This window comes from Oryctolagus cuniculus, chromosome X (genome assembly GCF_051225735.1).
Source record: "Oryctolagus cuniculus isolate XC-2025 breed Fujian yellow rabbit chromosome X, ASM5122573v1, whole genome shotgun sequence".
NCBI lineage: Eukaryota > Metazoa > Chordata > Mammalia > Lagomorpha > Leporidae > Oryctolagus > Oryctolagus cuniculus.
In genome coordinates this window covers 7,964,000-7,989,635 of record NC_142888.1, presented here as the reverse complement: position 1 = coordinate 7,989,635, position 25,636 = coordinate 7,964,000, and the positions used below count along the sequence as shown (strand labels likewise).

At 41.4% G+C, this 25,636-nt stretch overlaps 1 protein-coding gene across 4 annotated transcripts in view; it reads right to left on the bottom strand.

The window, feature by feature from the left end:
* Positions 1 to 419: 419 nt before the first annotated feature.
* PHEX (phosphate regulating endopeptidase X-linked) overlaps positions 420 to 25,636 on the bottom strand; it is a 233,611-nt gene continuing 208,394 nt past the window's right edge. For all 4 annotated transcript variants that reach the window (XM_002719974.6, XM_089324703.1, XM_089324704.1 and 1 more), the window contains 4 exons: positions 12,140 to 12,205; positions 10,632 to 10,736; positions 6,212 to 6,288; positions 420 to 3,755 (listed from right to left, as the gene is read on the bottom strand). In XM_002719974.6, the coding sequence (XP_002720020.1) occupies positions 3,653 to 3,755; positions 6,212 to 6,288; positions 10,632 to 10,736; positions 12,140 to 12,205 (351 nt within the window). In that variant the 3' untranslated portion in view covers positions 420 to 3,652. The remainder of the gene's footprint in view (positions 3,756 to 6,211; positions 6,289 to 10,631; positions 10,737 to 12,139; positions 12,206 to 25,636) is intronic.

Genomic DNA, 25,636 nt, shown 5'->3' with positions numbered 1-25,636 from the left:
AGAACTGAATGTGTTAAAAAATGCAATCAATTTCAATGTTGTTGGGTTTTTTTGTCTTAAAGATTTATTTATTTGGAAGTCAGAGTTACGAAGAGAAAGGGAGAGGTGGGGCGGGGGTAGGGGAGAGATCATGCGCTTCCATTTGCTGGTTCACTCTCCAAATGGCTGTAATGGTCAGAGTTGGGCCAAGCTGACGCCAGGAGCATCTTCTGGGTCTCCCAGGTGGGTAGCAGGAGTCCAAACACTTGGGCCATCTTCTGTTGCTTTTCCAAGTCTATTAGCACATATCTGGATAGGAAGTGAAGGAGCATGGACACGAACTGGTGCCATATGGGAAGCCAGTGTCACAGGCATTGGTTTTACCTGCCACACCACAACACAGGCCCCGATTTTAATTTTTCAAGAAAGAGAGAAACATAAAAACTTCAACCAACATTTTATTGTCCTTAGAATGATTGTTGACATTGTTTCACAAACAGAGAAAGAAAAACAAACAACCAATCTGTCTCACAATGACTAGTTAGTTATAAAATGAATAACTTATGAACATCTTTCTTTAAGCCAGTTGGGCACAGGCCACTGGCAATGAGATTGTTATGTGAAACAACCAGATATATTTCCACAATTTAATAATGTAACTGAGACATCATGTTAAAAATATCAAGGAAGAAGTCTATCAAATGCTAAATGATTATAGAAATACTGAATGAATAAATGTATTTAGAAATGGGGTAATCTAAGGAGTGAAGGTTAATCCAAAGGTCAGTAGCCCAAAGCATAAGTCAGTCTGTTTCTTTCCTGGATCTGGGGTACCTGACAAGCAATTTCAGGCCTTTCAACTTCTCTGGCACAAGCACAATCTGTCTGGCAAGCCATAGTTCTTAGTTGTTTCTTAGTGATGCTCCAGGGCTAAATAAGATAGAATTTATGTGTTATGCTTTAAGCTCAATTGAGGCAAGCCACTAAATAAACTTCAGGATAATTTATGAATCCTGAAGCTTGCATTAGTCATGTCCAGGTCCATCTTATAAAAGGAAATAAATGGAAATAGGATGTGAATGCTGAACACTTGGTGAAAAGCTCAACAAACTTTGGTCAATGGTGATAAACAACACCACATTATATACATAGAATCCTTGACTAATCCTGGAGAATTTCACAAGAACTCGAACTCCTTCTACTGCCAAGATAATAGTTTACTGGCAGAACATCTGATCTATGAATTAGAAAAGTGTGTTTTGCAACTCTAGTCTGAGGTCCAATATCTAATTTCTTTTTAATTTAACATAATTATTTTTGTAAAACTCTATGGATCTACTCCAGTGGATATGCTTAGCAAGGACTGCCAAAATCCTGTCTTCTCTTCAGAGCTGTATCCTTAGTTTAGCTTCTCCCTGCCTTTTACCCTTTCCTTCCAGTTGCATTTTATACCCACTTATTCAGTGTCTGTTTCTTTTAACAATCTGTATTGAAGTGAAGAGACAGTGAGATCTTAATCCAAAGTGTAAACCACAACATACATCTGGAAATCCAATCCTTCCAGAAAATTATTCTAACCAATAGTCATGATTTGGCTTGCTACTTTTGGTTTGTTTGCTTATTTATTTATTTTAAGAAAGGCCATCCTATTTACAACTTTTGGTATAACAGAGTGACAATGAGTGAAGTGAACCAGGACTACGTATTATATAGACACTGTGAGGGCCCCAACTGATTTCCAGCCAGCTGTTTTCCTAGACCAGCAAGTGACTTAATGATTTCCGCTTCCAAAGTCATCATTCTATGCTTTTATCAAACACTTTCTCTGACCTGCAGGAATGTGTTTATTTGGAGTTTAAGGAGGAAATCACTATTCATATAAACATGACAAACCTCAGCTGATTTTAAATGCCCAAGTACAGGCATAAAACCAGAGGTATCTTAAATGTCTAAACCAAATCAAAGTGCTCACTCCAGAGAAAAGGCACTTACATTGCCAGCACCCCTAACCTAACACTGCTTGTTTTCAGAAATACAAACTAAGGTCACATTAAGCCATAGTTAAGAGGAGGAAAAGTAACTGCCCTTCAGAAGTGTATCCATTTGGAGAGGAAGAAGTCAAGGAGAAAATCACTCTCCTCTGTCTAATGCAGTGTAATTGTTCTCCTCAGGGTGGTGCCCCTCCACTTTTCTCCCTTCAGAAGTTCCCATGGTTACAGAAGGACATGGCACACACTTACATTAAAAAAAAAAAAAAAGAATGACAAGAGACAGGGATGCAAAATGACCTCTTGTGGTGACTCTGAATCTGTCATTTTGCTCTTGAGATTTTCCTATTGGCCCACTTAACCCAGTACCTCATGTACAAAGAACAATGTTAGTTAGAGGAATGCCTATTTTTGAGTAACAGGTAACTACTGTAATGGCATTTCCATTTTATCCTATGTACATACAACCTAAGAGATAGAAGAGCTCACTTAAAATGATAACTCTCTAAGGATCAAAACCATGGTATTGGTGTTTCTTACAAACTCTTTGGAGACTTGAAGAGTAAAAACTATGGATTTTTTAGGCTATTCAGGTAATTTTTAAATGAATCAATGTCCTAAAATGTCTTCAATCAAAAAAGTTTTCAAAAAAGTTAAAAAAAAAAAGGTAACATTTACCAAGCCAAAATGGAAGGGCACTTTGCTCCGTCCTCAATGTGGCATGGTCCCTTTGTATTAAAGGGAAGTGAAAGCCATATGTCCCTAGTGGAGAATAAGAAAGTCCTTCTCTTAAGGCCTGTTCATTTGAGAAACAGAAGTATGCATACATATCAGAGCAGTGGAACAAAAATAATTGGGATAAAGAAAAATATGGAGCAGACAATCACTGAGGTTCATACAGACCTGGATAAGGTTTTAGAGACTTCATCCCCAGGCTTCCTTGCTGCTATATGACTAGGAGTGAAAGACATAACCTCCTTTTTTTCTGTTTATGAACTCAAACCCTCTACCTAGGAATCCTTCCACCAGCTTTGCTCTTGACTTGAACAGCGCCATCAGCTACATCAGATGCAAGTTGTGAGGCACCTTTTCATTTCAATCAACTCCAAATCTGAAAACAAGAACTCCAGCAAATATTCCAAAATAGAGATCCAACATATACCTAATTTAACTACCTTAGAATTAAGACAAGCTGTGCAGTGACCATCCATAAGATCTACTGCATTCCACAAAGCAGCAAGACCTCCCAGGTATCCTTGCACACGTCTCCATCAGTGAGGGTTCCAGGTCTAATAGAGTGAACTTTTCTTGGATACATTCTACTTAGGCCTCCGACAAAGTTATAGGTTAAAATGGTATGTACCACTCAGCTGGGACTAACACACTACAATGGCCAACAGCAACAACCCAGCAGATAGCATTTGAACAAAAGTAGCCTAGGGATTTATTTTTGTTCTTTTGGTTTTCTAAAGAAACAAAGTTGGTTCATTTTTTGTATTCCACTTTTTAAGCCCTACAACTTTGAACAGACACTGGCAGGTCACCTACACAAATAATGAAAATGCATTAACAATGAAAGTCCTCAGGGGAACATAAGCCTAAAGCAGTGGATGATGAGGGCTCAGTGCCACTTCGGCTGCCACTGTGCCACAGCTCTCTCGGGCTGGTAGCAACCAGCATCCCAGCTACCAGAGCCGGCAGGAGTCCATGCCTCTGTTCATCGTGGAATTGGGCGGACAGTTAAAAGCTTTCTGGAATTCTTCAAAGTTACTAACCGCACCATTCACCCTGAAAAAAGATATGTCAAAGCACATGTCATTTAATTCTTAAATTAATTCTTAATTCTCATCAACAGATTTGGGATATGGTAGTATATTTCTGGAAGGGACATTTTTGTTCATTAAGTTTGTTTACAGAAGAGATTTTTAAAAGCCCCAAATGATAAATTTCCAAAGAAATGAACAAAGCCGAGAGTAGAACCAACATCTCCTGAATGCCAGACAAATAAATGTTTCGATGACTGTTCCAACAGTTTTCAAATCCCTATCAAATGGTATCATTGCCAATATTTAGTTTTTCTAACTTTGTAAAACTTTAACTTTTTCAGAAAAGTGTAACTGACATAAAACACACAAATCTTCAATGTTGAAATCAATTTTTTTCATGGGTACAGACCCACATTACTACGGCTGAGATGGAGACATAGGATATTTCTAGCCTGCAGAAAGCTCTCTTGTATCCTCTGCCTTCAAAACCTCCACAGATAACTACCACTCTGACCTGTATTTGGAACCCATGGTATGCGCTCTTTTGTCTTTGACTTCATTCATTCAACAGAATGTCTGAAAGTGTCATCTATGTTGTTGCATTTCTAACTTTTTAAAACATTAATTCGATCTGCAAAAAAAAGCATTTCTCTTTAAATTCCTATTAGGCTTAGAGGTTCATGTTTACCTAGGATCTAGTTAATGCAAATATCAACCAATGAATGGTACCTAGTTGCGACTGATGAGTAATTCTTCACTGGAGTTAGTTCCAAAATCTGGTGTTCTTGCAAGTTTCTGACTGCAGTAACGACTGCAGTTGCCGACTCAGCACTTTGATTGTAACTGCCTTTTGGAAGTGGAATATCCATTGTGTGATTTCTGCTGCACTCTCAGTCTACAGTTACTGCAGACATCAATAACAAGCCAGACGAAAACACTCCCCCCTCATCTATTTCTTACTCAACTGCACATTCAAAAGGTTGACTGAAGACTCAGCATTGCCAGTCACTGACTAGTTCTTCCCTAATGACTTTGTTACCTATGGGCATTTGAATGAATGTAATAGCTTGCTTCCAAAAAAATCTTCCTAACCTCTGGTGTTTGAGCTGGGATGTACAGGTAGGGATGCATATTTCATAGCGTGATTCACCCTAGGCAGGTGGTAAAGATAGAATTTAGCTGATAATTAGTAAGCATACTCTGAAAATTATCAGCTAAAATTCAACATTACAGACAACTAGTTAGTAAGAAGAAATTAGTCACAAAAACTTATCTGTTGAGTAATTAATCTACTGTGTGGTTTCATCTGCACCATTTGTCAGTGGGAGCACATTTCAGTCCATTAGAAACTGTCAGCTTTCATGACAGTTAAGCCCAGTGGGGGAGAATTTCCAACACAGTGATTAGATTTTTTGTGCTAGTGGGTAATTTATAGTCAATTTCTGAAACGTTTCTAAGGCAAGGTTTTGGAATAAGATTTTTAAATACTCAGATAGGAGAAATCATAGACGACTTTCTTGAAATGTGCTAACGGCTCATTTAAATATTAAATATAATGATATCTAGGTATAATATGTTCTAGGCAAAGAGTGAATATAAATTATTATGGTTTCTTCAATTTATCATTATAATTAGCTGTCCTTAACTATAGAAAGTTTCAAACTACAGAATCTAGCATAGGGTAAGTAATATCAACCTCAATTTTTTTGACTCAATATTTTATATGTTGTGACAATTAAATAAGACTAATTAAATTTTTTTATTTCATATATAAGCAACTATTTCAACATAAAAGCCAAAATGTACCATCTCTGATTCTAGAAATGAATTATAATTTCAAAATATCACTATATCTTCCTTTATTTTCAAAGCTAATCAGAAAGTAGGCATTCATTCAAGTCTGTTGGTTGACTGCACCAAAAAATGAGAAATATATTAAAAAAATATTCTTTAACACAAAACACAACAGAGCTCTTGGTGTTTTAAAGCAAAATATGTCAGAGCTCATCCTTTTCTAAGACAAAAACTGATTTTTGCCTTGGACAAAAATAGAAGTGATTGAATAAACTGAATACGCTGGTTTACTGTGCACCCATGGTGGCCATGGCACTCATGGATTGCTCTCTCAAAAACTGGAAAATAATAAGTGGGATCTGTTACTAAAAGTGTGATTTGGATTCCAAATTAACTTTATAGTCTGATATAGTCTCATGGATCTCTTGATATGACGCTAGACTAGAGGTATATCCAAGTGCCCTTCGGCAGAAGTTGAGAGGACACTGACTAAACAAGCTTACGAAGAATAAAGGAAAGGGATGTAATTTCTGCTTAGCCAGATTTTTTTTTTTCTGCATATTGGAGATGACACAGTTTACAATGCAGATTTTTGTTCAGATCACATACCTGGGATGGCAGAGTCGGGGAGCAAGTGGGGAAATGCACAGGTTAAAAACAAATGTCACCATTTTACCCATTTACCTAAACTGAGGGGGGCTGTGAGCACCAATTTGAATTTGTTCTCGGGCGGCCTCTGGTCTGTAGGAATTGCACCTCACCTAGAAGAGAAAAACACCCCAATAAATATTTTTCCATTCCAATAATACATTTTCTGCTGTCTTAACGGCTCCAAATTATCCTGAAGAATAATTTCAGAATCAATGCATAACAAACAGTTTTAGTAGATCAGATAAAAGCTTCATCAGTAGTAACATCTATTATTCTAATTCCCGGAGTAGAAGGTTTTATCAATGTGAATAATTCCACAATTTGAGTAAATTAGGAAGGTTTCCAGACAAGTCCTTTAAATCAACAGAATTGTAGATGTGCCCAGGAATCGACCTATGTATTCATCCAATTAATTTGATGTTTGAAATAGCCCTTATCAAATTTAGTCATACTCATTCAAGTCAATAAAATGAATCAGCCACCCATAATTGAGTATGGTCATGAGAAGTTAGTATTCTGCCTGCTGAGTGCATGGCTTGCTATACCCTATTCCAAGACTGAGAGGGTTCATGGCTCCAGCTTCTCAGAAGTTCCATACAGCTGCATGACTTGCTTTGGCCAATGAAATGTGAGAAGTGATATATGTCACTTCCTAGCAGAAGCTTTAAAAACATGAGAAAAGATTCAAGAGCCTTAGGAACAATTTAAGATGCTACATTCAGGGCAAAAGCACACTTTCTCATATTTCTTTCCTCTATCTGTGGTGGACATGGAAGCACATGTTGAGATAAGGACTCCAAATCTCAAGTCCTTGAGTAAAAACTATGAGCAGAGTCCCACCACCAGCCCACGCTGGACACAAACCATGAACAGCAAATCGACTTCCAATGTGTTGTTGCTACAGCATGATCTACATAATCGTAAGCTGAAGGATGTCGTAGTCTTGAAGCATGAATTCCGAGTGGAGGAAGAAGCAGAAGCAAACATGTTTACGCTGGGGGGAAAGGAAGACATTCAATGTGGCTGGAATATGTGCTGCATCATGGGCAGCAGTGGGCAACCAGAGGGAAGACAGGATGGTGCCTGATTTATGAAGCATTCGACAACAGGCCGCAGTGTTTAAACTAGATTGAAACATTGTTCTTGCGCAGGACAATGATAAAATCCATATTTTTAAATGACTTATCTGGCAAGGGTATAAAGTACAAGGAGGAAATGACAGACAAGTTAGAAGATTATTTATAGGCAGCAGGAAGGTTCTCAGTGAACATCCACTAAATAAGTACAAATGGAAATGGAAAAAAAAACAAAAAAACAGAATGACGAGAATACCTGAGCAAAAGCTGACAGGTTGCTGCAACTATAGGCACACAGGAAGCAGGAAAGGGGATATGATCTATTGCTTTTGATGAAAGTGAACCATCAGTCTTTGTGATTCTGATTTTGACTTTGAAGATGTTTTTATAATGTGAGTCCTTAATTTGCTCAGAAGCTAGCTAATGTGAAGTTGTTTCTGGCATTAAATTTTATCTCATTTCTTCTTATGTTATTTCTTCTTGCGTTATTATAAAGCATTGTCTTTGCTTCATAAATCATTTAAGAGATTTCTGAAAACACATTATGACTGGTACTGTTTTTCTAGTACCATCCCAGAAGGGAAAATCATTTTACTCCCCATAAGCAGATTTAGTTTAAAATAAATCAGGTATGGTTGGGAGACATTTCAAAATTACAACTATAACATCACTGTCAATTAGTTTATTTTATCTACACAGAAATATTGTGGAATGGGATGTAAATAACAACTGATGTATCTTTGTTCTCTATTAGCAGGGTCAGCAAACTCTTTTCTAGAAACAGATAGACAGCAAAAAGTTTAGGCTTTGAAGAATATAAATTCTCTCTTTCAACTAAATCATTCTGCTATTGTAGCACAAAAGCAGCTATAGACAGTGGATAAAGGAAAGAATATGGCTGGTTTACAATAAGACATTATTTATAAAAAAAACACGCAGCAGACCATATTTGGCCCTTGTTTGCCAACCCCAACACTAGAAAAATCTATTTTTGTAGTTTGCTTATCTTAAATAGCTGACCCAGTATGGACCACAAAGGAAGTCTCCTTGTTGAATTGTGTTAGTCTTATCCTTTTCAAGCAACTGATCTAAAAATAGCAAGTGCCTTTAATATATCTGAGCATCTTTACTGGGTGCTCTGGAGATACATAAGAATAAGAATCCAGATGATTAGTTGTAGAGATAAAACTAAAAGTCTTGAATATTTTGAGAGCAATTAAGTACTCAGCTGCAGAGTAATGAAGGTAAGTGTAAAAGGATTTGGATATAAAAGAAAATGATGAGGATTAGAGTCCTTGGGGAGGAGTTTAGCAAAGATGTGAAGGAGGTCAAACTCGACATGGATCCTAAGGATGAAGCTGGAATTGAATTACTTCATGGGGAAGAGTAGCAAAGCAATCACATTAAAGAAGGAGAATCAAAAACAAAACCACACAAACATTACCAGGCATGACATTATGGGGTGGAAGGGAGAATCACTACTTGGCTAAGATTGAGTTTTTCTCAAGCAATGGAACTGCGGGAAATTAAAAGCAGGTTGGGTGGAGGTCGACCAGATTAAAAACTTTGAAAGAAAGATGAAGAAGTTTGATTTCAATGTGGCAGGCAGTGGGGAGTCCCTGGAGTTCTTTCAGCAGGTCAGTAATGAAATAGAAGTATTTAGTGGCATGTAAAGCAGTGGTGAAAGACGCTGAAGTCAGGAAAACATGTCAGAAGGCTACTGGGATAATCCAAAGCAGAAGATATGAAGGTTTTAACCTATAGGTGATTAGATAGAACAATGGGAATGCTATGGACTGAATGTTTGCTTCCCCCATCCCACTCCCAAAATTCTTATGTTGAAACCATAATTATATCATCTTAGGAGGTGAGTTCTTTGATACATAATTAAATTGTCAAGAGGATCTGTACCCTTACAGGAAGAAGACAGAGAGCTACCTAGCTCTTTCCACCAAGAGAAGACACAACAAAAAGCCAGCAATCTGCAACCTGCAGAGGGCCTTCACCAGAATTTGGCCCTGCTACCACCCTGATCTTGGGCTTCTCCAGAACTCTGAGAAATAAATTTATACTGCAGCAAAGGTACCCAGTATATGGTATTTTTGTTAAAGTGACCTGAACTACCTAATGCAACAGGGTCAAGTTTGTGATTACAAAATAAATTCGAAGTATGTCACTGTAAAAATTAAAAGGGAAAATAAGAAGGGAAGGAGGAGAGATGGTGGGCACATGGGTGGGAGGGAAGGTAGCGTGAGTCCTATCACGATGCTCTTAAATCTGTATATATGAAATACATGAAATCCATTCATCTTAAACAAGGCTGAAACATCTAGGATAAGTATATCAAAAAAAGCCTAAGAATCTAAACTTTCGAAACAGAAATACCCAAAGACTTGGGGTATATTGGCATGAATAGGAAAACTAAGAATGAATGTCGTTTTGTTGAGGACTACAGTTTTGTTGACATTAGGGTAATAAATGTCAATTTATCTAGAACTGTCCTTTCAGGTTTATGAAATAGAAGGCCTCCTACAGGTGTGAATTTTTTAACCAGAATCAACTGTAGAAGAGTTGGATGTGTATGTGCTTATGGAAGAGTGAATGCATAAACTTAGGAACAAGAAGTTGTACTGATGGAAATTTCTGTCTATCTTTGAGTATATACATACACACTTGTCGATTGTGATACCACACATCACAACTTTTATTGACCCATCCTGACTTTGAAAATGCTGCCTATGTGACTGTGATGTAAACCAGTGCAGTTATCAGTAGCTAAGAACTGGACCTTGCCTCATTAACCAAACAAATTCAGAATTGTACCTTTTTTAGTGCACATTTTCCTTTCAGTTTCTGCTCTAAGAATGCACTGAACTCAACAAAGAGTGACTTGATGCTCCTCGCCTTTCTGTTTATTTTTCAGCTCTGGGAGTCATGGCATATTCACAGGACAATTTGGAACAAAGCCCTGAAGATGCCCCATAGGTAGAGTAGTAGAACAGTCAGCACATGAGGCAAAGGAGAAGGAAAAAGTTAGGAAAGGTCGGGGCTATGAAACCCAAAGGATGAGTTACTAGAAATGATTCTAAGTTGTATCACGTCATTAAGAAGTCAACATAGAATGAAGAACTAGCAAGTGGGTTACCATAAGGCTTGTAAGCTACTTGACAAAAAAAAAAAAAAAACTTGATTCAATAAGCTAATTATCTCCTATAGAACATTAAAAAGGACAATTTTTATCCTGAAAATAATCAGCAAAATAAAATATTGGCTAAAATCAAAATCATGCATTAAGTTTTTGTTCCAAACCTTTGATCAAGGGAGTAGGCTAAAAATCCCACATTTCACCTCCAACACCCATCCCTCAGTGTACTCACGTGAGCATAACTCAGGAAGAAGAGTTGGTTGTTGGTGAAAGTGATGCCAGGGAGGAGAGGTTCCTCAACTCCCTCCCTTCTGTCACTTATCCATTTCCTGTAAGCCTAGTGAGAGAGGCAGAAGAGATGAGCCCCTGCAGTGGTGGTTTTTTCTTTCCTCATCTAGCACAGAGACATTAAATACATACTCCTGCCATGGAAAAGTACATGTCAAGTTTGTTTTTAAGAAAGCATCACATGTGGGCAGGCATTTGGCCTAGCTGTTATGATGCCCACATCCTATATCAGAATGCCTGGTTTGACACCTGCCTCCTGCTCTGGGTTCCAGCCTGGGAGGCAGTAGCGATATTCAAGTAGTTGGGTCACTGCCACCCATGTGGGAAGACATATGTTGAGTTCCTACCTCCAAGCTCCAGCCCCAGTAAGGGACCATTGCAGGCATTTGGGGAATAACTCTCTCTTTATCACCTCTTCCTTCTCTCCCTCTCTCTTCTCCTCTCTCCTCTCTTCTTCCTCCCTCTTTTCTCCTCTCTCTCTCTCTTCTCTCTCTTTCTCTCTCTCTCTCTGTTTCTCTCCATCCCACTCCTCTGCCTCTGAAGTAAATAAATAAAAAATACTAAAAAAAAAAAAAGAAAAGAAAAGAAAGAAGAAAACAACATCTCAAAATGCAAGGCAATGTCCTACTGCTTAAGAGTGAGGCAGGTACACCTACAAAGACCTTACATTAAGTAGATAACAAAGCCGTTCATCTAAAGTGTTTGGGTGTTTTTTAAAAGCTGTTCTTACTACTCCCACCATGAGACAGACAAATCTAACACAATGGTAAGGCCCCTATGGCAATATATTTTAGGGCCAACATATTATCAACTTTTTCTTTTGCCAAATAAGAATAAAAATTATCATCTTCTTTCACTATCTATCATCATCACTTCATAAAATAAAGTGTATTTTAAATATAATTTAGGAAAGAGATGGCCTGAGAGTAAGTCTGGTCTTTAAACTGAATACATGTAGCTTTATAAAAAATCTTTCCACATTATCTTTATATTTCTCAGTTAACCATGACCCAGTGGATGATACAAACATTATCAAGGACTCACATGGCCCAGTGTATGAGCACCACTACCCTCTGGCAATCACTGAGAAGTTTGACATTTTAAAAGAAAATTGTGAAGAGGACTTTATTCAACGAAAACTCATATGAACCTAGCCCCCCGGAGATTTCTGCAGTATAATTTGATATGATTGTGATTGTATTTTCAAAAACCACCCTTTAAAACTATGATTCTTAATAATAAATATTATTTTTAGGATGATTTTACATCTCTCTCCAAAAAGAAGGCACTGCACCTCCACTCATATACTAGAGTCAAAGGAGACACAATTCTATTTACAGAAATGCTGTAATAGCTAACTCCTCAAGATCATGTTGCACCGTAAATGAAGGTAAGCCCATATGGCATCTTATGGCTTAATGCTGCAGACCATAGCAAATGCAGTATGCGCACCCTAAAAGCTTCCCGCAGGCCTCCATTGTCGGCAATATTTTCTCCCAGGGTCTTCTTCCCTTTCACCTGACAAAAAGAAAGAAGAAAAAAAGTTTCACGGTCAACTATCATTCACCAAGAAGCATAAATATTACAGCAAGCAAAAGTGTCATATTTTAAAGAGAAAATTACATTCAATAAATCAGAGGTAGTCATAATACATTGTGAGATGACAAACTAATCCAAGCAAGATGCCTCAGAATATCATAGTGTCCACTTCATTATGCTATGCATTTCTTCCTCACCTACTTCTTTATTCTTACCAATTTAGCCAGCTCCAATAAAATGTTAACAATATTCTGAGTGGCTCTGGTTTAATGGGAAAAAATAGAAATGTCAATACATTACTTTCTCAAATTAACTCACATTATTTGAGTGTTTTTCTCATTTTGCCTGTGTTTCCAAAAATGTAGCATCCACACAGGAACAAGATTTTTAGACCAACCATCATCATTCTACCTTCAGCAATTTCCATGAAAAATTAAAAGGAGGGTAGTTCTCCAGGGGAACAAAAATCAAATAAAAGAAATGCAGACCACAAGGTCGAAGTTTGCAATATGTATGACAACCAGCCAAGCATGGTGAAGAAATTCTTCCCAACATTTGAAAACTCTCTCCTAAAATCAGAAATGAGCTAGGGCAAAAATCTTCTAAACTGATACAACCTACAAAGCAAATCCGAGCTGCTATTTGTTTTTGTACAGGCTGTAAGGTAAGACTGAATTTTACATTTTTCAATGACCAGGGTGAAAATCAAAAGAATAAGAATACTTTGTGGCTTGTGAGAATTACATAAAACTTAAATTCCAGTGTTCATAATTCATGATTTATTGGCACACAGCGAAGCTCATCCACATACATATGTCTGTGGTTACTCTCGTAACAAAGGTAGAGTTAAGTGGCTGCAACAGAGAACATACACCCTGTGGGGAGCAATCCGGACTGGACTAAGTTACTGGAATTAAGACTTATTCTATGCATCTGCTCTCCCACAATATGGCGCTGGGAGAGAAGTAAACAGCTTCCGCACAGCTGCCTCCAGTTCAACCAATAAACTGTAGGACTTGCTACTGATTGGAGGAGAGCAGCGTACTCGGCGTGTGGGCAGCCGAGTTGGGATTGGCGGAGGAGGACTATAAAGGAGGAGAGAGACGGCATGCACCAGGAACATCTAAGGGGAACATCTAGCTGAAGGAACACCTGTGCAGCCCCCGAGAGAACCGGCCGGCGGTGTGCCGCTCCCCTGCGGAAATGGGGAATGTGGCCAGGGGGAACTGCCCTTCCACGGAGGTGGAAGGGATAGTAGCCAACCTGGGAAGAACCAGCAGCAAACCTGGGGAGGGCCGAGCAGACGAAAGAACAGCGCAGGGTTCAGTGTTGCTCCTCCACGAAGAGGGGGAGCAACATAATGGTGCCGTGACTCGGATAGGAAACCTAGCTCGGATAGGAAACCTAGGACGGATATGAAACTTAGGAGGGAAGAAATGACTCGGATAAGAAACCTAGGACGGATAGGAAACTTAGGAGGGAAGAAACGGGAAGAAGCAGGAAAATACCGGAGAGAGAGACTAGCGAAGAGCCTAGGGGAAAGCCAGACGAGCCTAGGTGCCGGAAGAAGCTATTGAAAGCCTAGGCAGAGACTCGGATATGGACTGTGAGAAAGAAGTTAGGATTTAAAGTGAAAGCAAGAAGAAACTTAGACTCAGATACGGACTGCAGGTTGAAAGTGAAAGTGAAACCTATAAGAAACTTAGACTTGGATACGGACTGTGGGGAGAGGCCAGGAGAAATGAGGGAGGAATATTGTTGGAAGAAAACTTAGGGAAACATACCGGGTAGAGAAAAATGTTAGGGAGGATGAAGCCGCGAGTGCAGGCCGAGGCGGAGATATAAGCCACCTTGGAATTCTTCAAGTCACCCCGGGGAGCAAGAGGCGAAGATCTGGAACCAGAGACGTGGGCCGCCAGGTTGGGATTCGCCAGGTTAGTCCGGGGAACTTGGACTGAATGCCGGTAGTGGCGGAAACATTTGCGGAAGCCGCCACGTGCAGAGAGAGCACGGGGCGTGAACAGATAGGAAACGCGAGGCTGGCGCAAGGCCGTGGTGCGGGCGCGAAGTGCGTGGAGACCGCGGAGCGTGCGCGCAGAGCCGGGAACCCGCCGGCGGGGCGAGGCGCCGGGAAGCCGCGCAGAGCCGTGAAGCTGCCGCGGGGCGAGGTGCCGAGAAGCAGCCTCGGGGCGAGTGCCGCCGGGAAGCCGCAGGGATAAGAGAAACAGAAGTTTAGAAGTAAGATGAGAGAAATAGGAATGCTGGAAGATAGAAGTAAAATGGGAGAAATAGGAATGCCCGGAGATAGAAAAATAGAGAAAGAGAAAGGCCTCCCCACAATACTACAATGTGAGAGCTTGGATTCGGTCTGCCTGATTAAGTGAGGCGATGAGCACCTGCGGGGCTAGCAGCTTATGCGCCGCAGGTCACCGAAGACAGGCACGAATTAACATCAGTAAGGCTTCCCCACAATACAACAATTAGGAGGCTTGGATTCGGTCTGCCTGATCAAGGCGGTAAGCACCAGCAAGCAGCTCGACCAGAGTATGAGCTGCAGGTCACCGAAGATAGGCACGAATCAACACTAATAAGTCTCCCCCACAATACGGCAATGAGAAAGCTTGGATTCGGTCTGCCTGATTAAGGCGGTAAGCACCAGCAGGCGGCTCGACCAAAGTATGAGCCGCAGGTCACCGAACACAGGCACGCATCAGCGCCTAAAAACCTCCTCACAACATGGCGAAGAGAGGACCCGGATTCGGTTTGCCTGTTGATAGGACTTGTAAGAACCTGTGGCAACTCTAGCAAGTAGAGCAGAGTGTGTGCCGCGGGACACCGAAGACAGGCGTGTATCAACGCCAAAAATAAAAAGAAAGGGGGATCTGTGGGGAGCAATCCGGACTGGACTAAGTTACTGGAATTAAGACTTATTCTATGCATCTGCTCTCCCACAATATGGCGCTGGGAGAGAAGTAAACAGCTTCCGCACAGCTGCCTCCAGTTCAACCAATAAACTGTAGGACTTGCTACTGATTGGAGGAGAGCAGCGTACTCGGCGTGTGGGCAGCCGAGTTGGGATTGGCGGAGGAGGACTATAAAGGAGGAGAGAGACGGCATGCACCAGGAACATCTAAGGGGAACATCTAGCTGAAGGAACACCTGTGCAGCCCCCGAGAGAACCGGCCGGCGGTGTGCCGCTCCCCTGCGGAAGTGGGGAATGTGGCCAGGGGGAACTGCCCTTCCACGGAGGTGGAAGGGATAGTAGCCAACCTGGGAAGAACCAGCAGCAAACCTGGGGAGGGCCGAGCAGACGAAAGAACAGCGCAGGGTTCAGTGTTGCTCCTCCACGAAGAGGGGGAGCAACATAATGGTGCCGTGACTCGGATAGGAAACCTAGCTCGGATAGGAAACCTAGGACGGATATGAAACTTAGGAGGGAAGAAATGACTCGGATAAGAAACCTAGGACGGATAGGAAACTTAGGAGGGAAGAAACGGGAAGAAGCAGGAAAATACCGGAGAGAGAGACTAGCGAAGAGCCTAGGGGAAAGCCAGACGAGCCTAGGTGCCGGAAGAAGCTATTGAAAGCCTAGGCAGAGACTCGGATATGGACTGTGAGAAAGAAGTTAGGATTTAAAGTGAAAGCAAGAAGAAACTTAGACTCAGATACGGACTGCAGGTTGAAAGTGAAAGTGAAACCTATAAGAAACTTAGACTTGGATACGGACTGTGGGGAGAGGCCAGGAGAAATGAGGGAGGAATATTGTTGGAAGAAAACTTAGGGAAACATACCGGGTAGAGAAAAATGTTAGGGAGGATGAAGCCGCGAGTGCAGGCCGAGGCGGAGATATAAGCCACCTTGGAATTCTTCAAGTCACCCCGGGGAGCAAGAGGCGAAGATCTGGAACCAGAGACGTGGGCCGCCAGGTTGGGATTCGCCAGGTTAGTCCGGGGAACTTGGACTGAATGCCGGTAGTGGCGGAAACATTTGCGGAAGCCGCCACGTGCAGAGAGAGCACGGGGCGTGAACAGATAGGAAACGCGAGGCTGGCGCAAGGCCGTGGTGCGGGCGCGAAGTGCGTGGAGACCGCGGAGCGTGCGCGCAGAGCCGGGAACCCGCCGGCGGGGCGAGGCGCCGGGAAGCCGCGCAGAGCCGTGAAGCTGCCGCGGGGCGAGGTGCCGAGAAGCAGCCTCGGGGCGAGTGCCGCCGGGAAGCCGCAGGGATAAGAGAAACAGAAGTTTAGAAGTAAGATGAGAGAAATAGGAATGCTGGAAGATAGAAGTAAAATGGGAGAAATAGGAATGCCCGGAGATAGAAAAATAGAGAAAGAGAAAGGCCTCCCCACAATACTACAATGTGAGAGCTTGGATTCGGTCTGCCTGATTAAGTGAGGCGATGAGCACCTGCGGGGCTAGCAGCTTATGCGCCGCAGGTCACCGAAGACAGGCACGAATTAACATCAGTAAGGCTTCCCCACAATACAACAATTAGGAGGCTTGGATTCGGTCTGCCTGATCAAGGCGGTAAGCACCAGCAAGCAGCTCGACCAGAGTATGAGCTGCAGGTCACCGAAGATAGGCACGAATCAACACTAATAAGTCTCCCCCACAATACGGCAATGAGAAAGCTTGGATTCGGTCTGCCTGATTAAGGCGGTAAGCACCAGCAGGCGGCTCGACCAAAGTATGAGCCGCAGGTCACCGAACACAGGCACGCATCAGCGCCTAAAAACCTCCTCACAACATGGCGAAGAGAGGACCCGGATTCGGTTTGCCTGTTGATAGGACTTGTAAGAACCTGTGGCAACTCTAGCAAGTAGAGCAGAGTGTGTGCCGCGGGACACCGAAGACAGGCGTGTATCAACGCCAAAAATAAAAAGAAAGGGGGATCTGTGGGGAGCAATCCGGACTGGACTAAGTTACTGGAATTAAGACTTATTCTATGCATCTGCTCTCCCACAATATGGCGCTGGGAGAGAAGTAAACAGCTTCCGCACAGCTGCCTCCAGTTCAACCAATAAACTGTAGGACTTGCTACTGATTGGAGGAGAGCAGCGTACTCGGCGTGTGGGCAGCCGAGTTGGGATTGGCGGAGGAGGACTATAAAGGAGGAGAGAGACGGCATGCACCAGGAACATCTAAGGGGAACATCTAGCTGAAGGAACACCTGTGCAGCCCCCGAGAGAACCGGCCGGCGGTGTGCCGCTCCCCTGCGGAAGTGGGGAATGTGGCCAGGGGGAACTGCCCTTCCACGGAGGTGGAAGGGATAGTAGCCAACCTGGGAAGAACCAGCAGCAAACCTGGGGAGGGCCGAGCAGACGAAAGAACAGCGCAGGGTTCAGTGTTGCTCCTCCACGAAGAGGGGGAGCGACAACACCCCACAAAGCCTAAATCACTTACTATTTAGCCTTTCACAGAAAAATTTGCCAACCCCTGTATAGTAGGCAGATTAACAGCCTATCAAAGATGTCTATAATCCATGGAATTTGTGACTATCTGACTTTACAATGTCAAAGGGGACTTTTAAGATGTGGTTAAGCATCTTGAGATGAGACACTACGCTGGATTTTATCCACATGGGCCCAATGTGATTACAAGGGTCCTTATAAGAGAAAAAGGGCAACAGGAGAGTGTGTCAGAGTGATGCAATGTGAGAAGACTCCACTAGCTAGCTATTGCTGGCTTGGAATGAGGGGACCATGAGCCAAGGAACGCAGGCAGCCCCTAAACGTTAGAAAAGCCATAGAAACAGATTTCCCCCTAGAGCCTATAGAAAGGTCCACAGCTTGGCTGATGCTTTGATTTGGGGTAGCTGACACTTCTGTCAAACTTCTGACACAGCCTGTATAATACAATTGTGTCGATTTCAGCCATTGAGTCTATGGCAATTTATCCTAGCAACAACAGGGAACTAGTACAATCTGTTCTGAACTTTCAAGCTGTGGATTCTGTCAAGTGTTTCCTTCCAAGCTACCCCAATCACCCAGTTATCCACCAATACCAATGGAGGGAAAAACACAAAGGTTTGGAAAACATTATTCACTGTAATCACCCAGTACCCTACCAGTTTCAGTCCCTAAAAGTCACTATTCCTGTTTCATATACATTCTTTCACTACAGTCCTATTAGATAAATGCAATGATCACCATCTTTGTTTGAACAAATGAGGATCTACAGCTCAGAATGTGTGGAAGACATTACTGGTACCCTGCTGGACCCCTTTCTCCACCAGGACTGTGCATCGATTCCTGCAACTTCTAACAGCTCAGGAAGATTACCCTGAGTTTACAAAGGCGTCCTCTCATGCAGACATTACTGGGAGGTTATACCCCACCTTCGCTCTATGGGGTCAAGGTAAAGTTGAAGTCCTCCTGAAACCAACACATTTTTCTCACTCCCTTACAGAATGCTCCTAAAACTACTTCCTCGATAAGCTACAAGCCTAAGAATTCCTTTCTTGGGCTCTGCATCTAGCAAACCTGACCTAACACGGCAAAATGCTCCCGTTCCACAGGGATTCTCACCCTCAGCAGTATTCTGTCTCCTGGGGCTCTGCTCCGTCAGACGCCACCTTTTCAAGTTTGAACTCCTCTTGGCTCTGGAGGCTTACATTTATATCTGCACATGCTTGAATTCAATCTCCTCCCTTTTTACAGCAAGCTTTCTATCTAAATTAGAGGCTTTGGAGTACCCTCACCTCCATGGCTCCTCATACTCTGAATCGCCTCAGTAGAGCACAGGGGCCAGGGCTTGGTCTCTCGGGGCTCAACTACTCAACAAGAGCCTGCTCCCGGGATGCCACAGCTGAGCTCCCCTCACTTCACTGCAGATTCAGGTACAGTGGACTGTCCCCGGCAAAGAAAGCCCCCCAAAATAAAGCCTGGCCCTTGGTATCTACAGAGGAGACCGGCAATGACTGTAGCCATTAGCTGACATTGAGTGGCTTCATGGGGGGGGGGGGGAGCACACCCGTTCTATCATCCTTGTGACAAAGGCACACGTTTATCAGAATGAAGTTTCAGTATCTGACGCTCTGACCAAAATGTATACTGAAGAATAGTCCACCCACATGCCATTCAAGTATAAAGTAAATTTAATGGGGGGAAGAGTGTGGGCTCTGGAGCCATAGAGACCTAAACAGGAATCTAGACACTACCATGGGATCGAATGACTTTGAGTCTGCTTTGTTCATTTGTAAAACCTGTACACCTTGAAATATGCACACTTCTCAACACCAGTATAAGCATTGCAGTTGGTTCAAGTAGCTGAACTCTCTCATATGGGCATATAATGATCACCAGGAAGCATTCATTCCTTTCCTACAAGAAAACCCCCTTCTCCTGTTTTTTCTTTTTTTTAAACTGTATTCCAATAAACTCTATTTACAAAATAGGCAAGGTTTTACCTATGGGTGTGAATTCATGATCTACACTGACTATCAAAAAACTTTCTCAAGTTTTATAACCCCTAACATAACAACTCCTGAGTAAAGAGAGTTTAGATCATCACAAATTTGATTGCCTATGTCCATTCCCTTCTAAGGCATCCCTCACATTTGTTTTGGCTCAACCCCAGCACACTGAAGTCCCCGCCAGTCTGGTAGCTAGAGTGCTAGAAAGTGGAGAAGGACCACGACCAATGCTGTTTATTCCTTGAATTTCCTGTGTCATCGTAAATATTACAAAAGTTTGATTTCCCCATTTAGAAAGCAAATGGCAATAGTGGCATGGCATCATTTCTAGATTCTGCAATCAAATTCCATGATTCAATATTAGAGACCTCACAAAATTCAAAGCCATAAGTCACTGAGTAAAACTGAAGAGGATTACTAAGATCCTTGTAAAACTTTTCAGCAACCTTGTGAGAGTGATACCATATTGCTTCCTGTTACAATTCTTCTCAAAAACAGATTCATACTTATTTTCATAAAGCTATGTCCCCCAAGTTGTTGGAAAATTCTAGACACTTTTCCCATGCTAGAATAATGAGTGAAGAATGAATTTCCTAAAACAAAATTTAGTTTAAATATATTCTATGCTTCTCATTATGCAGCCATCTCAGACATACGTGAGTGCTAATCTGGGCCCCAATTTTGACAGGTTTGGGCAAACATTAAAAGTAAGTATACGTGTACATAACCAAATTTTTTCTTGTTTGCACTTAGGTTAGGCTTATGGGAACACAGAGAAAGACACACACACACACACACTGAGGCCATACGTATACATAGAACCCCAAAGTCCTCAGTTTTGTTTTTTACTGGGGTGAGGGTACCTACTAGCATGTCACAAAGGATTAGGAATATGAAGAACTTTTTACTGAGCACTGCCTGTATAGAAGGCATCATGCCAGTGCTTCACATTATCTCACTGAATTCTTACAACAAACTAATAATTTCAGAAATATTTACTGCACAGAGGAAGATGCTGAAACTCAGAAACCTGAAGTAGCTTTTCCTAGCTCTTACAACCAATAATTGGTCAAACCAAGAGTTGAACACATGGATGACACTAGAACCCCTCTGCTATACTTTATTTGAATCAACATATGAAGGTACTTTTCTTAAAAAATCTTTTATTTATTTATTTGAGAGGTAGAGTTACAGACAGTGAGAGGGAGAGACAGAGAGAGGTCTTCCATCCGTTGGATCACTCCCCAGATGGCCACAATGGCTGGAGCTGCACCCACCTGAAGCCAGGAGCCAGGAGCTTCCTCCAGGTCTCCTGCGTAGGTGCAGGGGCCCAAGGACTTGGGCCATCTCCCACTGCTTTCCCAGGCCACAGCAGAGAGCTGGATTGGAAGAGGAGCAGCCAGGACTAGAACCGGCGCCCATATAGGATGCCAGCTCCACAGGCCGAGGATTAGCCTACTGCGCCATGGCAATGGCCCCACATATGAAGGTACTTAAAAGAGATTGTGGAGGGGTGAGCATTTGGCCTAGCAGTTAAGACACCCACATCCCATATCCAAGTGCCTGGGTTTGATTCCCAGCTTTCCATGGGTGCAGATCTCGGAAGGCAGAGGTAATGGCTCAAGCAACTGTGTCCCTGCCCTTCAGATGGCCGACCTAGACTGCTGGATTGTGTTTCCAGCTTCAGGCTTCAGCCCCAGCCAGCTCCAGCTATCAGAGGCATTTAAGGAATGAAACAATGGATGTCAGTACCCACACTAGCAGCTGTTCTCTCTCACGTGCATTTTTAAAAACATTTAAAAGCTTGTGAGAAAACAAAATTAAAAGATAAGTTTATTTGGGTGAAAAAATGTTTGAAATCTATGTATAGTTTTTTAATAATATGTATTTCCATGAACTTTTTGAAGACCCCTCACATACTTTAGAAGAATAATTTTCAATGTAACAACCCCTTAAATGAATATTGATTCACAGAAGCACCCATTTTAGGTTTGCTCATGTCACAGTTGTAGATATTTAAATACTATGTGGGCAGAAAATAGCTTTGTGGTGTACTGCTAAGGAGCTAGAGGTACCATTCAAGGATAGTCACTCTGGTTTCTCCACTTGGATGAGCAATGGTTCAGGAACCAGAAGACTACAAAACAAACTGAAAACAGATCTTTGTAAAAATTGAGAGTTGGAATAGGAGAGAGGAGGAAGAAGGGTGGAAGTGTGGGCAGAAGGGAGGGTAAGATAGGAAGAATCACTATATTCCTAAATCTGCATATATGAAATGCATGAAATTTGCATACCCTAAAGAAAATAAAAAAGAAAAACCAAGACAGTGCTTATTACCATTGTTTTTTACCTAAGTTCATGCAGAATGATGAAACAAACCCTTTGCATAACAGACTTGAGGCACAGCAAGGATTAGAGTGTTGTCCAAGCCTTAGTAAGATACCAGGACAGAGTTCAAATCTGGTTAAGTGATCAAGAGAATTTGAAGAAAGCACCTAAGGCATGCTGAGCTGCCCTCTGGGGTGCCCACCTTGCTTCTCTTAGGCATTGTGCCCTTGACTACATTAACTGGAATGATAAACTGCATGCATGTGTGTTTTCAAGAAAGGTCTTCCTGCAGAACCATAACCTATCATCAACTCTTCCTTATTGTATCTTATTGTCAAATACAATAAGTGAAAATTATGTCATCCAATTATGAAAGCAGGAAATGCTATGGAAAAGTACAAGAAAACAATGAATAAAGGGGGAAATGTATGAAAACTAACTGATCAAAGCAAAATAAATTAAAATGAAAAATAAGTAAAACAATATGCAGTCAAGTAAAAATATAAGCATATGAATGCTTACTTGAAAATATAAAACAAGAATCAAGCAGACTAAAAAATGCAGTAAGTTCTTAGATAAGAAAATTATATTTTAAAAATGCCAATTCCATATATTTCATGCGATTTAAATTAAGCTCTCAGCAGGATTTTCTTTGAGGGGAGATAGAATAAGTAAAATGATCTTGCAGAACATACTGAACTATAAATGCCTGAGAATTGATAAATACATAAAAGAAGAACAGTGGGAAAGAACATGTATTACAGATATCACAGTAATCCATAAAACCACAGTAATCAGGTACTGGCATAGAAATCAACAAGTCAGTCACCAGAATATAGTATATAATCCATAAATTTATCTAGGTGTATACAAGATCATAATTTTCGACAAAAATTTGAGAAAAAAATATCTTCTAATAATTGATGCTAAATCAAACGACTATTTTTAGATGAAAATAAAACTGTACTCTTATATTAAACCCCACAGGAAAAAATCCCACATGTATAAGATTTAAATATAAAATAAAAACAAAATAAAAATCTCCCATGAAAACCTAGGGGACTCCATTTATGATATATGTGTTGGGAACACTTTCATAACCAAGAACAGAAAAGTAGAAACTATTTTTTTTAAGTATTTGAGACTCTGGCACATTTGCTTCAGAGTAGGGAATTGGGAGATTTAGTGTTGTTTTTTTTTTTAACTAATTTTGATTTGTTTGAATTTTTTTTATTTATTTATTTGAAAGTCAGAGTTACACAGAGAGAAGAGAGGCAGAGAGAGAGAGAGAGAGAAAGGTCTTCCATCTGCTGGTTCACTCCCCAATTGGCCACAACAGCCGGAGCTGTGCTGATCGGAAGCCAGGAGCCAGGAGCTTCCTCTGGGTCTCCCATGCAGGTGCAGGGGCCCAAGGAGTTGGGCCATCTTCTACTGCTTTCCCAGGCCATAGCAGAGAGCTGGATTGGAAGAGGAGCAGCTGGGACTAGAACTGGCGCCCATATGGGATGCGCTTCAGGCCAGGGCATTAACCCGCTGAGCCACAGCACCGGCCCCAAGCAGAAACTATTTTCAAGAGAGGTACATATTGGGGATGGCGCTGCGGCTCAGCGGGTAAAGCCATCACCTGCAGTGCAGGCATCCCATGTCGGTGCCAGTTCGAGTCCTGGCTGCTTAACTTCCATTCCAGCTCCCTGATAATGTGCCTGGGAAAGCAACAGAGAATGGCTCAAGTGCTTGGGCCCCTGCACCCACATGGGAGACCAGGAGAAGCTCCTGGCTCCTGGCTTCAGATCAGCCCAGCTCTGGGCATTGTGGTCATTTGAAGAGCGAACCAGCAGATGGAAGATCTCTGTCTCTCCCTCTCTCCCTCTCTCTCTGCAGCCCTGCCTTTCAAATTAATAAATAAATCTTTAAAAAAGGAGAAAGAGAAGTAGGTATCTTGGACTACATAAAAATATTTAAATCTCATACATCAAAAGATAACATAATAATCTAATGGATAAGAAATATATTTTGGGAAAATATGTATAATATGAATGATAGACAAAATGTTAATATGTAAAATATTTTAAATGGTTCTTATAAATTGACCAAAAATTAAGAATCAATGGATAAATGCTCTTTCATATATCACTGGTGGAAATACAAAATGTTATAACATCTTGATGAGAGGAGGAATCTGTCCTATAGGGAAAAAAATGAATATTCACATAATAAAGATATTATGGCAGCACTTGTGATTGGAAAGTGTGATATTTTGCCAAAAGGTTAGTTGATAAGTTATAGTACATTAACACTAGAGACTCTTAGGCAGCCACTGAAAATAATGAACTAATGTTGTGTGTGTCTATACATGTACATGGGAAAATGTGTATCAGGGTATTAAGATCAAATACAGTTTGGGAAAGAGATGGGGGTAAAGCCAATAAAAGTAAAGGAACAAAATTTCACATACACAAAAAGTGTATACGATATGTCACTTGTGCCTTTATCGAATATTTATGTGTACATAGAAAATACACATTTTTAAAGTACATTTGTTTTATTCAAACTACTCTGAGAACACCTAACCAATTCTCAGATTCACTAGCTCAAATCAATGAAGTTTAATTTCAATGAATTAAACCTAGGAAGGAACATGTAAGAAAATTGTTTTAATGTTATAGGGTACAAGAGATTTATAATAATGTTATTGCTTATCTGTGCTACAGGTTTTTCTACATTAATCTGCATCTAGGAAAAATAAATCAATGTTATGTTGAAGCCTGTGGTTCTCAAACTTCAGCTAATATTGGAATCACCAAGCATTTGTGAAAAGCCAGGCAGACTACCGGGCCTATCTCCAGAGATCTCGATTCAGCTGGTCTGGGGCACGATTCAAGAATTTACACCAGAAGTACCGAAAGAAAGAAAATGGACCCCTATCTTGCCCGTTATACAAGAATCAACCTAAGTTATATTTAAAAATTTAAACATAAGGCCTGACGTGGTAAACGCTACTCCAAGAAAATATATAGAGAAAGCTCTCCAACACTGGTCTTGGGTAGTGTTTTCTTGGATTTGATTTCCCAAGCACAAGCAAGGAAAGCAAAACTAGACATATGGGATTAAATCAAATTAAGAAGCTGATTAACAACAAAGCAGACAATCAACAGAGTAAAGAGACAACCTATTGAATGGAAGAGTTTATCTACAAATCATTCATCAAAGGATTGCTTTCCAGAATTTACCATGAATCCAAAAAAGTCAACAGAAAAATAATCACCCAGTTGTACTATTTTTTAACATTTATTTATTTATTTTGAAAGGCAGGGTTAGAGACAGAGATGAGAGAGAGACAGACAGACAGACAAAAGGAAGGAGGGAGGGAGGGGGAGAGGGAGAGGGAGAGAGAGATTGATTCTATCTGCTGGTTCACTTGCCAGATGGACACAATGGCTGGCACTGGGCCAGGCCAAAGCATGAAGCCAAGAGCTTATTACAGGTCTCCCACATGGGTGCAGGGGCCCAAACACTTGGGTCATCTTCTGCTGCTTTTTCCAGGACATCAGCAGGGAGCCAGGATGGAAATGGAGCAGGTAGTACATGAACCAGTACCCATATGGGAGGCCAGTGTCACAGGTGGCACCTTTATCTGCTATTCCACAAAGCCAGCAAAATGAGCAAATGATC